The sequence below is a fragment of the Lonchura striata genome, chromosome 4, assembly GCF_046129695.1.
Source record: "Lonchura striata isolate bLonStr1 chromosome 4, bLonStr1.mat, whole genome shotgun sequence".
Classification (NCBI taxonomy): domain Eukaryota; kingdom Metazoa; phylum Chordata; class Aves; order Passeriformes; family Estrildidae; genus Lonchura; species Lonchura striata.
In genome coordinates this window covers 63,192,330-63,208,525 of record NC_134606.1, presented here as the reverse complement: position 1 = coordinate 63,208,525, position 16,196 = coordinate 63,192,330, and the positions used below count along the sequence as shown (strand labels likewise).

General features: G+C 37.2%; 1 protein-coding gene across 5 annotated transcripts in view; it reads left to right on the top strand.

Annotated features, from left to right (window-relative positions):
* Window positions 1-16,196, top strand: part of NR3C2 (nuclear receptor subfamily 3 group C member 2) — a 187,851-nt gene that overhangs the window by 44,685 nt on the left and 126,970 nt on the right. Inside the window, exon 2 of one of the 5 annotated variants that reach the window (XM_021536594.3) lies at window positions 1,471-1,539. The exons of the other annotated variants lie outside the window; for them this stretch is intronic. Within the exon in view, the coding sequence (XP_021392269.1) occupies window positions 1,471-1,539 (69 nt within the window). The remainder of the gene's footprint in view (window positions 1-1,470; window positions 1,540-16,196) is intronic. 5 annotated transcript variants of the gene reach the window in all.

The following is a 16,196-nucleotide window of genomic DNA, read 5'->3' as shown; positions in this document are numbered from 1 at the left end:
GACAAATGATTCCTTATCCACTGCCTTTATGGTGCTCTATTTATCACAGATTGCTTTGATACTACCTTGATTGTTTGTCTTCCAGGCTGGAAAAATCCGTGTCTATTTAGTTCCTTGATCAGGACCCATTTCGTACCTTTGATCATCCTTGTTCTCCTCTCTGCCTTCCCTTGTTCTGTTGTGTCTTTCTGAGACTGGAGGACTGCATGCAAGCTGCGTACAAGAAAATGTATTCATTGTGCAGTGTCTGTTGTTTAAATGCTGGCTTGAGGGTGTGTTCTGTGGTGGTCTACATTTCCCATAATTTTTAACAGTATTTGCAGTTTTATTTGACTGCTGAAAGTAATCCATCAGTTTTTTTAAATGTCCCCATTGAACACATGATCTTTCCCTGTAGTAGTAACAGCTAACCCAGAGCCCATATGGTATTCAGAGGGTTGGGGTTGTTTTGCTCCTCACCACTCCCAACAATTCTTTATACCTGAGTTTTGTCTTCCATTTTACAATTTGTCTTCTGCTATGTGAGATCAGTTGCGGTTCTCTCAGTAAGCCTTCATTTGTATTGCTGTGAGCGACTTGGTATCAGTAAGGTACTCTTTCTGCACACCATTCTTCCCTCCTCTTCAACTCTTTTATCCAGCTGTGTCCTATAAAACTCCTGTGGAACACTGGTAGCAACCTATTTTCATAGAGAAACTGAATGTTTAATACCATCTTTCTTTCCCATCTTTTAACAACTTATGTATTTGTTCAGAGATCAAACAACTGGATTCATCTGGCCATGTTTGTCCTCCCATACAGCGATTCTCTAGCAATGCTAATAGATTTATGAGGCAATTGTTCAAATGCCATGTGGACTCTTCCCCAGCACATGGTATCTAGCTCTCTGTTCTTTGTAACAGTTCCTATCAATTTGCTCAATGTGTATGTCAAATTAATTGTTTTGTAGTTTTCTGGATCCTCCTGAGAGTCTGTTAGGAGCTTGGCAATGTGTTTTCTATCTCACACTTCTCTGATACAGAGATGGGTCAAAATAAAATTAACATAAGCAGTAATAGCTCAGCTGTGCATACGTGAGTTCCTGCAAAAGTTGAGGGAGCACCATCTCACACTTGTGGTCTGTTACTGTTTGTTTTGGCTGTATTTCTCTGCTGACCTCTATAACTGATGCTTAAATTTCAGGCTAATTCTCAACCCAGAAAGAAAAAAACCTACTCTAGTCAGGGGATCATCTACCTAACTTCTTCCATAGCAAGCACAGAGGGAAAACATCATTTAGTTTTGTTGTTCTTCGTGGTTTTCTTGGTTTGGTTTAGTCCTGTTTCTTCTTCAGCCTATTTACTCCAGGTAGATTTATAGGTAGATCTGTGCCAGGGTTTCATTTCAGACAGAGATAGGTTAGATTAACCAGAGACAGAAAGGACAGAGTATTCTTTGCGACCATTAACTTTCTGTTCCCTTTAATCCCAGGCAGCAAGAAGGGACCAGTGCAGAACTCAAGCCTAAGTCCCTGAGTGAACCTCCTTCAGTGATGCACTGGTGAGGTGGAGAAACTTGATAGACTTTAGAGTTGTGTAGGCATTTTTTTGTTACTCTTGTTCGGGGGATTTTTTTTGGTGGCTGTGCTTGATCGGTTTTTTAGGGTAGTTTTCTTGGTTTGGTTTTGTTTTGTTTTGTTTTGTTTTTAATTCTCTTTAATATTTCCCTTAAAGACAGCTAGGAAATGAAACATGTCAGTTATCTTAGTGCAACTTTATGATTTCACAATTAAAGTCACAATGGCAGGAAATGCAGAAGTTTGTGTTTCAGTAGCAATATTGGCTACGTATGGACTGTTTTGACTTCCTGCCTTTCATAATCAATTCTTATTTACATACCTTGTGACCTACATTAAGAACCGAGAGTCTAGCAAAATGTGATGATTTTTATCCTAATGATGCTCCTGGGAAGTTGAGGGGAAAAGAAATTTTTTGGTTAGGAATTTAGCAAGTGAAGTTTTTTACTGTATTTTGTGTATGAAGCTTATGGAACTTGGGAATTAATGCAGACTTCCGAGTCCTACCCCAAGGTTAACATGCTTGATTTTTTTTTCCAGTAGTATTTAGTGATTTTGATGAGATTCTCTGTAAGAAATCTCCCTATAAGCAAGGGAGAGTGAAGAGGAGAATAAAGATGTTTGGATTATGAATAATTATCCAAGAAGACCTGAAGGTTGAGGAAAGGGTGGGTACTGCAAGTTCTCTGGAAGACAAGGCTGTGGGCATGTCTTGAGAGAGGTCAAAATTATCTCTTGGGAAACAGCAGGTGATTTACATGTAACTGTAGAGCTTTGTCAAGGTCACAAGGTAAAAATGTGCTGCTCTATTTTACACAGGATGTTTTCAAACTATGCTAATAAGTTAGAGATCATACACTGCAGGAAAGCAGGATATAAGATCCCTTAACATGTTCTGTGTGTTAAAACAATAGGCATGAACAAAAATGGAGGGCAAATAAATGGGTTTGAAGCACAATTTTACAATTTTGGTTTTGTTTTCAGCTGGTTCATTTAGAGGAGACCTATTGGGAATCTACGTGATGGGAATTTGAGTTGTATTGCTCTAACAGCTGACAGGGCAGAAGAACCTGAAAGTGGAGAGGTTTGTGACAAACCTATAGCTGAAGAGTGAGGCAGAGGATCAGTTGAAGACTGGCTTTGAGACTGAAATCTTTGAAGGTCAGAGGCTATGCAAGAACTGAGTTTGACTTCACCAAAGCTACTAGAATTTGTGGGGATTGGACGCAAGGCAACAGTTGGAGAAAGTGAAGTTGCAGGTTGCAGAACAAGGATCTTGGCAGGTACTTATGAGGAAGGTGTTTGTGCAATGGCATGAGGAATGAATGTACTCATCATCCTAGGCAAGAGAAGTGCTGGTCCTTCAGGAGGTCCTTGCAGATGTGCAGAGCTATTTGAAGTCTCAGAAATCAATGGAACATTTTAATTTTTGTTTAGTTAATAGGAATTCTGCGCTGTGTCCGTGTTGATGGTTAATTATTTGCACATTTCATTAAGAGAGCAAAAGGAGATTGTGCCTGGTCCTTGGCATGATCTGGTTGGTGTTGGCTGTCATGCTGTGCTGAAATCAGAATTGCTCTTCTGCTTCAATATATTGTTAATGCTGCATGTGGTTATGTCATGGCCAGGATATTCAAATCACTGTGGGATTTTTATTTAGTTTTCTGCTGTCCCATAGTTGTAACTCAGCAGTGAGTATATGGTCCACAGAGCCATTCTTTTTCTGTCATCTGTCATTTTCAAGTAACCTCAAGTGTCACTCCTTTATATTATGAATGATATACATTTCCAGTTGTGATGTAATGTTTGGCTAGTGGCTGGGATAATGAGCTGAAGGACTCAAGCTGATGATCTCATCTTTCAGCCTGCCAGAGTCTGTAAATTTTTTTTGTTAATCACTGCTCATAATGAATACTCACTTACCTAGAATATTTCTTGGTACTTCAAAATTTTTCATGTCAAGCATGGGGTGAATTTAATAATGAATCAAATGGGACTTCATGTTATTTGAAAGAATTTTCTTGTACCTTTTTAAGGTAGATTATTTCTCTGATTTCTACTGTACTGATACCTCCCTTGTTCCCTCCATGGCTTTAGAGAATTCTTGAGCAGTGAAAACCATGCATAGTGTTTGATGAAGTAAAAAAAAGGTGTTTTTTTCCTGAACAGAGTTTACATCTGTATATGCAGAGCATCTGAGTGCACTAGATGGCATGTTTCATAAAAGTAATATTTTAGTAAAGGAGTATCTCATATGACATTGCTTTTCATCATTGCTACAAAACACGGATGTTCCTCCTTGGGTGGGAGCCACAGCACACAGATTTGTGAAATGAATGTTTATAAAACCAGAGTTTTCAGGTACTTGTGGGGAGTTTTTTTTTTTTTTTTTGCTCATATTTATTTTTCTGGAGTTGATTGGATCAAATAGATTTAACTCTGCATGTGATATGTAGATTTTTAGGTATATTAAAGTTCTCTATTCATCCCAGGGGTGGATTTTTGACTGAGGCATCCAGATTCGCAATGCAGCTGCTGGTGGTCTGCATCTGTAATCCGTAGAAGCAGGGAGGTGCTGCCAGAGGGTAATTTGCAGTTGCCTTTATTTCTGTTCTCAGTGCACAGATAACGAAGAAGAGAGCAAATATCTTCCCTTCTTTTCTAATTTTGAAGTGCTGTCATCTTTTCAACAGTGGGGTTTGGCATCCTACCTCCAGAGAGGCTTGCTCAGTCACAGCCTAGTCTGTGTAGGATGCTGTTCTCATACTGCTGTTTTTTCTTGTTAGAGCTTTGATAATATGACTGTCAGGTTGGCATCTCGCTCTGTTTTGTATCTACAACCAGCAGAGCTTCATTTTTGCATCTCTGTCATGTACTAATGAACTGAGTCTTGAATTCTGCTGTTGCTCCTTGAAAGCTAAGTGCCAAATTTGTTTCCACACAAAGCTTCTTCACTCAAGATGTGAAGTAGATTCAGATGTGCTAGCAAATACACTTTCTGAAGTTTGTCTTTCCCTACTTTCTGGCTACTGATGGAAAAATTTGATTTCAAACCACTTTCTGACTATGCAGACTTTATCTGTACAGAGGTTTGGAAGAGCAGTAGGGTGGCTTTTTATCATCAATAAATAATTCCAGTAGCATATGGCACCTGGAAATTTTAAACATTGATAAAATATAAACTTCCAGAAGGTGCCAATATAGAGATGTTAACTTCCAAGCAATTTTGCCCTTGCATTAGTTCAGAAATTGTAATATTCAGGAAAAATGTCTCTACAAATTGTATGTTACAGAATGCTTTGTTTGTGGCATGCTCTACAAACCCAGCCATGTAACATTTGCAATATTGCAAAGACTTCTTGAATTTTGCTGCTCTTTCTAAAAATGAATACTGAAAACACATTAAAGGAGTTTACAGATAGTCTTGCTGTTATCAAGTGACAAGTCTGGTGGCAGTCCATGGTGCTTTTAGAGACAGCTGTGGAGGGGATGATACGGTTTGAGGTCGGTTATTTAAGGTGTTGTTGGAAGAGCAGGGTGACAGAACATGGAAAAATTCTTTGAGAACTGAGTTGTTGATCCATATCAGGCTCTACGTCCTCAATGCTGCTTCAGTACTTCATTGGAAACCAAGTGCTGATCTGTTGGGATGTAGCAGACTGCTTGTTTTTACCTCGTTACTCATATGGAACTCATATTTGTTTTAGCTAAATTAGCAGATGAGTTTAGAATGCCCTTTGAAGTTACCCACCACCTAGACATACTCCTGATTAATTGAGACATGCAAGGGTGGAGTAAGTCTCTCCGTATACTGTTTGTGCTTCTGATTATGTTTCTGTAATTATTTACAGTAATGTGAAAATTGAGCAGTGTGATCTTTTGTGACACAGTGCATCGGGCACAAACAGCCATAAGACAATTATTCAGCTCTTGGATGAAGAACTGTGATTTCTCTTCCTAGATCTCAGTACCAGGGCTGGGAATGATTATGGCATAATGAAAGTGCAAAAGTTTGCTTCTTGGCTTGCAGCTGATGAGGTTATAATGTAGCCCCTCTGATAGGCAGAGGAACAGAAAGCTTTATAAATTTTGACAATGGACTTTTATCAGATTTTATAAAAGGGGTGGCAAGACAGGGTTACCTATAGTAGCAGGGAACTGGGCTTGGTTACTTGAAAGGGCCCTCCCAGTCTTTTATTTTCAGCTTCTGGCTAGAGGAGAAGGATGACCTGCCTGTGTGAGGGAGGTTTGTGTTGTCAACAGAGAGAGCCTCTGAGAGGGGAGCTTTTCTTTTGGAGAGAAAAATTGAAGTTTTTCCACAGTTCCCTGTCTGCTCCATATTAATATATACTTGATATAATAAAATAATTTTCATGATTTTATGGGGGAAAAATACTTGTCCAAATATTTTTAGAGGCCATTTGGCTTTTAATTATCCAAATAATCTACTTAAATTAGTCTGTAACTCACAGTCCCAATGAATACTCAGTCAAGAAAGATTTGCCAGTGCAGAGAAGGAGCACTGAAGTGCTATCTGAGCCAGCTAATAGCCAGTAGAAATAAAGCTTCTCTTCATCTTGCTTTAAATAACATAGAGTTTGATCAAGACTTTTAACATAAATTATTCTACCTTATTTATTTTCCAAGGGTTTGTATTTACTCCTGGATTTTCTTCTCTTACAGGTCGTTGAAATCTCCTTAGAAGTGCTTTTTAGGTTTGCTATGCTTAATTCAAATATAAATCTCAATGGGGAAAAATGGTGCTTCTGCTGTAATAGTGACATCCCCCCCCAAATCGATGTTTTGTTACTGACCTTAAAGGGTTTTGATTTTATTAATCAGTTTATTATACTTCAGTTTATTATATACTTTATCAGTTTATTATACCTTATTATACACATTTACTTCTTATTTCATTTACAGGGATCAATTAGGAGCTGAATTTTGTCTTGAAATAAAAAAGTAAAATATTTTGAGTGCTCCTAGGTACTACTTTGTTTGTTTTTGTAATGTGTATCCTTATATATTAATATATATTTTATTGTAATTTAGCTAATTTCATAAATAAAATATAAAGACACATTTCAAATTATATAAAAATTCAAATAGCTTTGAACAGTAATGCATTTAAGAAGTAGTGAATGAACAGCTGTATTTGTCAAGTAAAGGGAGAATATATTAAGTGATACTGCTGTTTATGTAAAAGATATCTTAAACCTTTCGAGTCACATTTGTAATATTTTGATTTCAGTGAGAGGTCAAATGAGTTTTACAAGGAAAAGTTCATAATACTGAAATGTTGATCTTTCTAATGGAATGCACTTGTGTAGTTTGTAATACTCATTCTTTATTCCACTTAATTAATATTCAGTACTTAAAAGTATAAAATGAAAGTGTATTAAGAAAGTACACAGTCAAAATGGCAGGAAATATTGCTGTTTGGGTAAACTAAGAAAATATTTGCATTCTCCACTTGCCAAACATCATCCTTTTACCAAAAAAGATGAAAACATACTATCTGAGTCATTGTAGTGCAGTTGGTAATATAATATTTTTCCTTAAAAGTGCTTAACAGTGAATGTAGGAGTTACGAAAGTTTTTACCAAGAAAAGAGTATCACGTAAGGGTTAATGAGATTATGGATAAAATGTTAGTTTGTAATGCTCTTTATATAATAAAGATACCCTTTCATATGAATAAAGATACCCTTTGATATGAGAAAAAAATAACTGAAGATTAATCTTGAACTTCATCTGAATAAAAATGCAGCTTTTCTCCTTATCACTTTGGTAAAAGCTTTTAAACAGAATCTAGCTTCTTTTTTTTTTTTTTTTTTTCCTTCACATAGCAAAGAGAGCTTAGGATATACTTGGAGACTGACTTAATTTTTCATGGCAAAAGCTAAAATTGAAATAAATATTTATAAAAAATGAAGCACCAATGAACATTCTTGGGTTATGTATGAGATGTTTCAGAGTATATTGTTTTGTTTTGAGTTCAGGTTTTGCTGTGTAGCCAAGTCTTGTCTCTTCTAAGTCATACTCACTCTTACTTACTGACTGATAAAACATATAAAAGCTCAGTATGCTTCCACACTTGCTGGCAAAATTAGAGAAGTCTTTGGCCAGAGTCTGAGCCCCAGCTGTTAAGTCGTATGTAAACTCATTGGAGGCAAAAAATGGAGGTCAGTTTTCAAAATGCAGTGGACCCTAAGAAAGCTTATTAGTTATTTGTCTTTTAACCTTTTGAAGTAGAGACAGTTTTTTAGAGGATTGTCTTCTTAGGAGCTCTTCTTAAAACTTACTTGGCAATATAAAGATGTAGAAAGCCACTAATTGTATTTTATGGCTGCATTAAATACTTCACTTGCAAAAAAACACAGAGATAAAATACCAGCTGAGAGTAATGTTTTCTCATCATTTGGTCCCCACATATATGTAGGCATACAGATACTGCTGTTTTGCTGGCTAGTATTTCTAATGTGCTGTTCAAAATGGAATATAAATACTGGAGTACTTTCATTTTTCATGCTGTTTCCTGTGTCTAATCCCATGGGATGTGATGTTGAACCGCTAGTAAAGTTTGTTTATTTTTGTAGGCTTGTGGGGGGGTAGGTAGGTGGGGGTTAGTTGCATTTCCTTAAGCATTGTTAACTATGTATTTAAATGTTGGAACTTGGGCCAAGAAATTCCACCTCATAATTACATTTGTGGTTTAGTGGCAGAACATAATACCATTGCCTTTAACAGCAGATAGAGGAGAACACGAAAAACAACCCCCTTGTCACTTTGTGAAGCATAGACCTCAGGGATAAAGATCTGGTTTTGGATACAAAAATCACATTCCTAAATTCATTTTCAGTGCTTAAGGGAGATAATAGAACAAATGGTTGATTAATAAAGTAATTATATGAAATGTTGTTTGAAATATCTTAGTTCTGGGTAATACAGTGATATATTAGATTAATAATTATGAGAAGGAGGCTGTGTTGGAGTAGGTCAAATAGTTGACTTTCAGATGAGTTCTTTTCTATTTAGACAAAAAAGTAGCATCATTAACAAATGCTGCAAAATGTGTGTTCAGAGTAGTACTCTTGAAGCCCTGATACTTACACTATATATTGAAACAAAGGTTATTTTTCCTTTATTTCTTTGCATTTAATTTTTGGACATGGTAATTCATTACACTCTGTGTCTCTAGCTTAGCAGCTGTAGGGAACACAGAAAATCAAGCCACCAAAAGAAGTTTTCCTGCATTTAATGTGTTAGAAGCTGCCACACCACATTCAGTAGGAGCCTTCCAGATGTTATGCCAGAGGGGGAGCTCCCAGAGATTTTGTGATCTCACTTACCTGAAAGTCAGAGTTCTCATTCTGGAACTGGCAAAGGTAATCCAATGTAATAAAATACAGAGAGCTGTACCAAAGCAGAAGCTAAATAATCCCCTAGTATATATTGGTTGCACAAGTGGACTATTTGTGCATGGATCAGCTCCATCCATGGAATCCAAGGTAATTAGTAACCATTCCTAATTCTACAAACCAAAACCTGCAAAGGAGAAGGGGTCATGTTACAAGAACCTAAGATTCAGCCAGGAGCCCAATGTTCATGGAAAGAGCAGATGATAATTTCTTCACACAGATTTATTTTACTGAGCTTGTCTGATGAGCTCATCTCAAGTAGGATAGTTCCCTCTTCTCTTCAGGTATTAGAAAGTATTGATTAGATACTCTTAAAGTATCTATTAGAAACTAAATATTCATGGCCTTGTGCTAGTATTACCTGTGTTATCATATGAAAAAATAATTCTTCACATATGTCTCCAGGAGAATTAATGAAAAAAAAAAAGGGTGAACTTAGTGCTATCCTATATTCGTTAATGGTTTTAGGATCATGTTCTCATACCTCAGTTAGGTCTTCACCTTTTTGTTGATACAGCAGCAATCTTTATCGCAGGTGATAAAATCCAAGGGTGCATTCATAGGATCTAGATTTTCAAAGTATCCAGACGCTTGCAGTTGACAGCAGTCCTGGTCAATTTTTTTTAAGGTACATAAGCAGAGTGGATGGGCTTATGAGTGGTTAGGTCTCTAGCCCACTTACACTTTTTTATTCCCTGTATATGCATTTTAAGGTACTGAAAAAACTTGAAAATCCAGCCCCAGAGGCCACATAGAGGCACATTAAACTTTCCAACCAATATTTGTTACATATTTTATTTTTAGCAGGGAGCAGTGTCTTTGCACCTTTTGAACTGTTTGGTCTTGCTTTTGAAGATGGGCCAGATTAATCTCTTTCCATATGAAATGTATTTTTATAACAACAGGGTGTATTTACTTGGGAAAGCACAAGTTGTAGGAATTGAGGCATAGATTACCCCAGTCTGGGCTTAATTCAGCATGTAATTAAACACATTTTAAACTTTAAGCATATGAATTGTTCTAATTAAATTAATGGCTCTCAGTGCAGTTCTGAGTGCATGATTCTGCCTGCCTGAAACAGACTGTGGGATTAGGACCTTCATTTAAAGGGTGTACTTTACAGAGGGCTAGAATTAATCCCTGCCCTTACTAGAAATGTTAGACTATTGTAGCATCTGAGAGTTAATATTCCTGTTACAGAAAAAGATAAATGCCAGATTTTGTAGCTTTTCTGAAGTCTTTCACCTATTGGTTTATACAGAGGGTTGGAAAACAACACTGATAAGTAATAACGAATGTGGTTTTGTGGTTTCCAGTCTGCCACATCAATGCTCTGCAAATGAGTTTGGTTTGCAGCAGGCACTGCATATTGTAAGCTGTTTCCGAGGCAATATTTAAATATACTTCCCTGGCAGCATAGAAATATAAATAAACATACAGTGTTAACTTGTAATATTATTAATCTGAGCAAACTTCAAAAGCAGCTTACCAAAATTGCAGCATTATTTTTGTTGGATTTCAAAGGAGATGTGCTGTACAGATAGCAATGTTTTATCAATCGCACAATGAAATCAAAGTGGAAACAGTGTTTGAAAAAGCCTTGTAGAGTTTTGTACTGATGTGCTAATCCATTCAAATTTTATTGTTAGCATCTGTAGTGAGTGATTGGAAGAATTATCACATTAGAGGCCCTTAAGACAACAATTATTTACATTTGTGTCAATGAATTTGATAAATACATTTTAAAATTTAGGGAATCAGGTAGTTAAGCTGTTAATGAAAGTTAAATAATACTAAATGTGAGAATATTATATTACTGCTTATGCCTGTTGTTATTGCTATTAATATTATTATTCTTGTTATTATTAATATTATTGTTATTGTTATTAAGATAATATTCCAGGTAAACACCTCCATGTTGTTTAGCTATAGCTTCTGCATTTATTCAATGATAATGATATTCTTGAAGAGCAAGGAAAGCTACATTATAAATTAATTAGCAGATAGATGATGACCTTCCACCATTTCAACCAGCTGCATAGATTTGCTTTTGATGTCTCTCAAAGCTGTATTTTTGCTGCTGATACAGTTTTCTTGGTGTTTCAGGGAGTTTGTGGCAAACTGTTTTAATGGAATTTCCCTGCACATGGTGGCAGTGTGGAAGATCTCACCACACAGAAACAATACGTGCTTTATTGGCTTTTTGTTGGATAAGCCACAGTGTAAAGAAGTGGCCTTTTTTTTGTTGTTTGGGGTTGGCGTTTTTGTGTTCATGCTCACTGATGAATAAGGTGCCTGTTGTCTCTGTGTATTTGTAGCATGCAAATATGACTCTGCTGTCACACTTCAAAGAGGCTGTTTGTGTGTCACTGTGATGTTCTTAGTTAGCAGTGCTACCTGCCTGGGTAAGTTAGGCTTGGAGTGTTTAACTTCATAAACATTTTAAGTGTGTGTGTGTACTTCAGCCACAGGTGTATTCCATAATTACAGAGTACTGAAAATCGCATAGGCTGAGTAGAATGCAGGATTTCCACACCATTGTTTTGCAGAGTGGCATTGCATTCACAGCTTTTGCAGTGCATTAAGAAAAGTGCTTAACTGAATAAAATTAATTGTAAAATCTGTCAGAATCAACCAGATATTTTTCTGGTTTTCTCCATCACTTTTGAGTGTCTTGAAGACCTACCTCACTGACATTTTTAAATAAAGTAAAGGTATTCAATGGAGAAAATGCTAATTTATGCTACTTGTGCTTGATGTAGGAAAGGGTATTTCTTTCAAAAGGTTGCATTTAACAAAATCCTTATGACATGAAGGGTTTTTTGTATTGATACATGGGGTGAAGGTACCCAGGAGGGGGGACCCCAGGAGGGTGCTGTGCAGCTGTTGCCAGCTGTGTGTTTTGGCAGCACTAAGACAAGGGGACCTACACCCCTCCATTAGTCTTTCTGCCAGTAAAGTCACAGCTGGCCAGAAATAATTGCCTATAACACAACACATGATCCAAAAACTAGATGGATTTCATACACAGTTATAAGTTACTGTGGTGTTTCTGCATTTCTTTTGGATTTTTTTCCTCTTACTAAAAGTCTATTGATGCAGTTGATGGATATTTTAAAAATAAGCCCTTTAAAGAGAAATGACTGTGGCAAGATTAAAACACTAAAGACTTGTACTGTTCAGTGCACTCCTCCCTTTGAGAGACATATTCTAATAACAGCTATCCAATTAAGAAATTTTGTGGGGTTTGCAGGAAGACTGGTTTATTTCATTTTATTTTAAATAAAAAAATGATTGTATTTCTATGGTGTCTTTTATACAAGCATGAGCAGACACATGTTCCTTTTCTCAGAAGTTTTCTTTGTGGGCTTTGTGAGAGGACTGTCTGTATAACATTGGAATACAGAAATAAAATGTCTTAACAGTGGAGTTTGGTCTCGGTGCACATATCTACAAACTAATCATGTTTGCTGCCTACACTGTATTTCCTGTGGTCGTCTGTTAAATTATGATCTCTGTCACGTAGTTTAGAAGTAGCAATTACTTTCACATGGTAATATGGAAAAGAATCATAGTTAATGATAATAAAATGTTTCTTTGGCACTTACTCTTGGAAATATATGGTTGTGTAAGTCCTAAGCAAATTTGAGGTGAGTCTGTAGGTATTTTAGTTTCTTCTGCACTGTTGGAACATATCAGTAGCATAATTCTCTCACAACCCTCTTTTTAGCCCAGTTAAGCTGTAGATCTTTCTTACTTCCACACACCCTTCTGTTTCAGGCTACTGAATAATTGACTGTTGTGCAAATGTTTTTGCCTCCCCTCCTCTTCAAAAACCTTTCAGGCAGAAGCTGGAGCAGAAGAGCCCCAATTTCACAGAGGGAGCCTGGGCTTTCCCCCCTTATCCCCAGAAGATCTAAGAACTGGGCTCGCTATAAGTTTGAGAAGAAGCTTGGTGAGCTGAACTTTTCTCTCCATGCTTTCTTAAAAATACATTTCTTCTACCTCTCAGCTTCTTAGATGTGTGCTAACCAGTTGTTATATGGGTTTGGTAGCTGTCTTCTTGAAGACTGAGCATGTTGAAAGTAGGGCACACCTTGCTTCTGGACCGAACCCTCTGTGTACGTGAAGGAGCAGCAGAGTTAAATGCTGCTCTGAGTCCAGGATTGAGAATTACTGCAACAGCCAGCACCAGCTTTGAAAATTGGTTTGCATCCTGGAATTTTCAGCTGTAGGTGTTCATTTGCCTATTGGTCTTGCCTGTTAGTGTCTTTCAGTCATTAGACCTCAGATCCAGCATCTTTGTCATCCCATAGAAAATTATTCTGTAAGTGTTTTGGTTCTTCCCTCAGAGCGATTGCAAGCTTCTTCCACGAATGAGCAGATAGCAGTCATGTAACAGATACTTAATTGCCTAAAAGCTTACAGAAGGTTTAGCAAACTACCAAAAATTCAACAGTGAAATAAATAACTGGGAACATTACACTTTGGTGCACCTGTTTCATTTGAACATAAAGTTACTGTTTTGAAGAGTTTATGCCTATAGTTTAAATTGCAATATGTAAAACTGTTTTGTATTAAAAACAAAACAGTACATTATCACAAACTGGGCATGTTACACCAGAACTTTGACTAAGCAGTGATTCACAGCTATCCTCAAAAAACTGTGTCATGAGAAGTTGTAAAAAAGTATCCTACTAAAGTTTCATTTGGCAAGCAGAAATAGCTCTGCTACATTAAAATTTGTTTCTAAGTTCTGTCTAAAATGTATGTGTGGTGTGTTTGTAGCATATGCTGTAGTTCAACTGTATTTTTAATGGCTTTGTAACTGGTTTTCTCTCTACTTTGCCATATGAATTCTTTTCAGTTTGAAAACTGTTATGCTTGCATTCATCCCAAGAAAGGAATTATTTTGGGAAAGTTGAGAAAAATGTGTTTAGGCATTCTGTGGAAAAAAAAGTAATCAGTTTGAGTCTTTAATGGTTGTAATTGAAAGTTTCAAGGATTAAAAGAACAAAGTCTCTGACCCTCCTGTGGTGGGAGGACATGGGATGAAGCACAGATGTGGGTGTGACAAAGCTTTGGTCCAGGTAGAAGGAGGGACTCTGGGTGCTGTTGTAGGATAAGCTCTTACCATAGTAATCTTGATCTCCTGAGAATGGACCAGGACTGACAAAAGAATTTTCTGTGGCATGGACTTAATATGAATGGATGATTGGACTTACGTCATCTTCTCTTTGGGCTGTAAGTTCTGAGGGGAGACTCCCTCATCACAAGGATTTCTTCTTTTGTGTGCTGCCATACAAGGATGTAGGAAAAATTTTCCAGGAATCCAAGGAAAATCTAGTAGTCCAAGGTCATGAATAATTAAATCTATAGCTTCTGAATCACCTTTGGGTTCCTTGATTTTTCTTCTCTTTTTAAAAGTTTTTTGGATGTTTTCTAAGGCCCCTCTTTTGAGATGCTCTGCATTTAGGAAACATGATGTTAATTTCCCTGGGAATTTCCCCTCTCAAGGTTCTTCTGGACTCTGATGTCCTTCACAGCACCCCTGGGCACCCCATTGGTGCCACGAGAACCGGTGTGGGAATACACACCGTGGTTTGCCTGTGATCAAGCTTAAGCAGAGAAGCCCAGGATAAACATGTAGATGTGAGGACTTCCTGTGGCATCTGATGGCTTCAGCTCACCTCTGCTGTCAGCTCATTGCTGCTTGATGCTTCCAGTGTTCTTGGGGAAGGGGGTGGAAGTTCCATGTGGCTAACTGGAAATAGGCTGCGTAGGGGACGAGATTATATTGCAGGAGTGATTGCTTTCTGAAGAATTTCTGTCTCTCTTGAGAGAAATCAGGAAAAGGACCATAAAGTTCCTGTTGTCCAGCAGAAGAGAACCATCTGCTGGAGCTGTGAACAGTTGGCTGCGTTTAATGGCCAGTGGTTGATGGTCCTTTCTCTAATGAGGAGGAATTAGTTTATTCAGTGCAGGTGATTGAAAGTGTAGACTAGCACACCAGAAATTAGAAAGAGAAAAAAGAAAAATGGATAAAAGCTGCTTAAAAACAAAATTGTGGTTCCACAAGGACAGTATTTTTCTGATTTTTTTTTTCTTTTTTATTATAAATGTCTCAAATGTTAAAGGCACTTGCGCATGCCATGTCATGATGTTGGTGAGTCATTAACTTCATCTTCAGAGAGAAACACGGCATTTTGGCACTTCCTTGTCTTTTTCCTTTCTTTCTTTGTGGTTTTCCGTTTCTGTTCTGCAGTTGGGATGAACTAAAGCATTCTCTGTTTTCCACTAGGTCTCATTTGCTACAGCTTTCTGCCTTTAAATTACTTCTGAACCACAGAATCTGGCAGGGCTTGTTGGAAGGCATTTGAGGACAACTACTTGATCTGGAGTACAGCCATGTACGGTACTTGAAGGCATAGAACAAAGCAGTATAAATTGAGATTGTTTTACTAAATGTTTATGGCTCTTCCAGGACAGCCAGTAGAATTACAGAAAAAAAAATCTTAATTAGGGCATAGCATGTAAATACTCACTTTTTATTGCATCGAGGAATGCTTTTACCTTCTCTGTCTTAAAACAAAGGCCTGTTTAATAGCTTTTCCTTAGTTGTGTCCCTAATCTAACATTTCTTGTATAATTGTTGGACTTCAAGTACATGTAAAGAATTGCTAACATCAGGGGCATTGAATAAATTATTTAAGGAGGACTGGCTAGGATAGGAGATGAATCACGCTTCCACAACCTTGCATCCCAGTTAAAACTCTGTAATATAAAACAAGTAAATGCAAATATTAATAATAATAATAATAATAGCAGCCGTTTAAAATATTTTGGACCAGTTCTACCCTGGTATCTACCCACAAAGCCTCACTAGATCCTGTGTGCTCCTGCTGTGCTCTGCAGGTACATGTATGCAAAGCAAAGGTTATTATGGAATTGAGAAATTCAAGCCATGCAAACTGTTTTGCAAGGTGTTAAGTCATATTTTTTGCCTCTCATGGCCATTAAGGTTTATGTTTTTCCTGCAATAAGCTCTGTGCGCACTTAATAACTTTAAATATTTAGAAGCATGTTTTCAAAACTTGGCTAGTTACTTGAATGCAAATGAGAGGGATCAAGGTCTTTTGTACAGTTTTTCACTGGCACAAGAAAGTGCCCATGCAAATAAGGTAGATCACGTTATTCCTAGGTGGGTTCCAATTTGCTCAC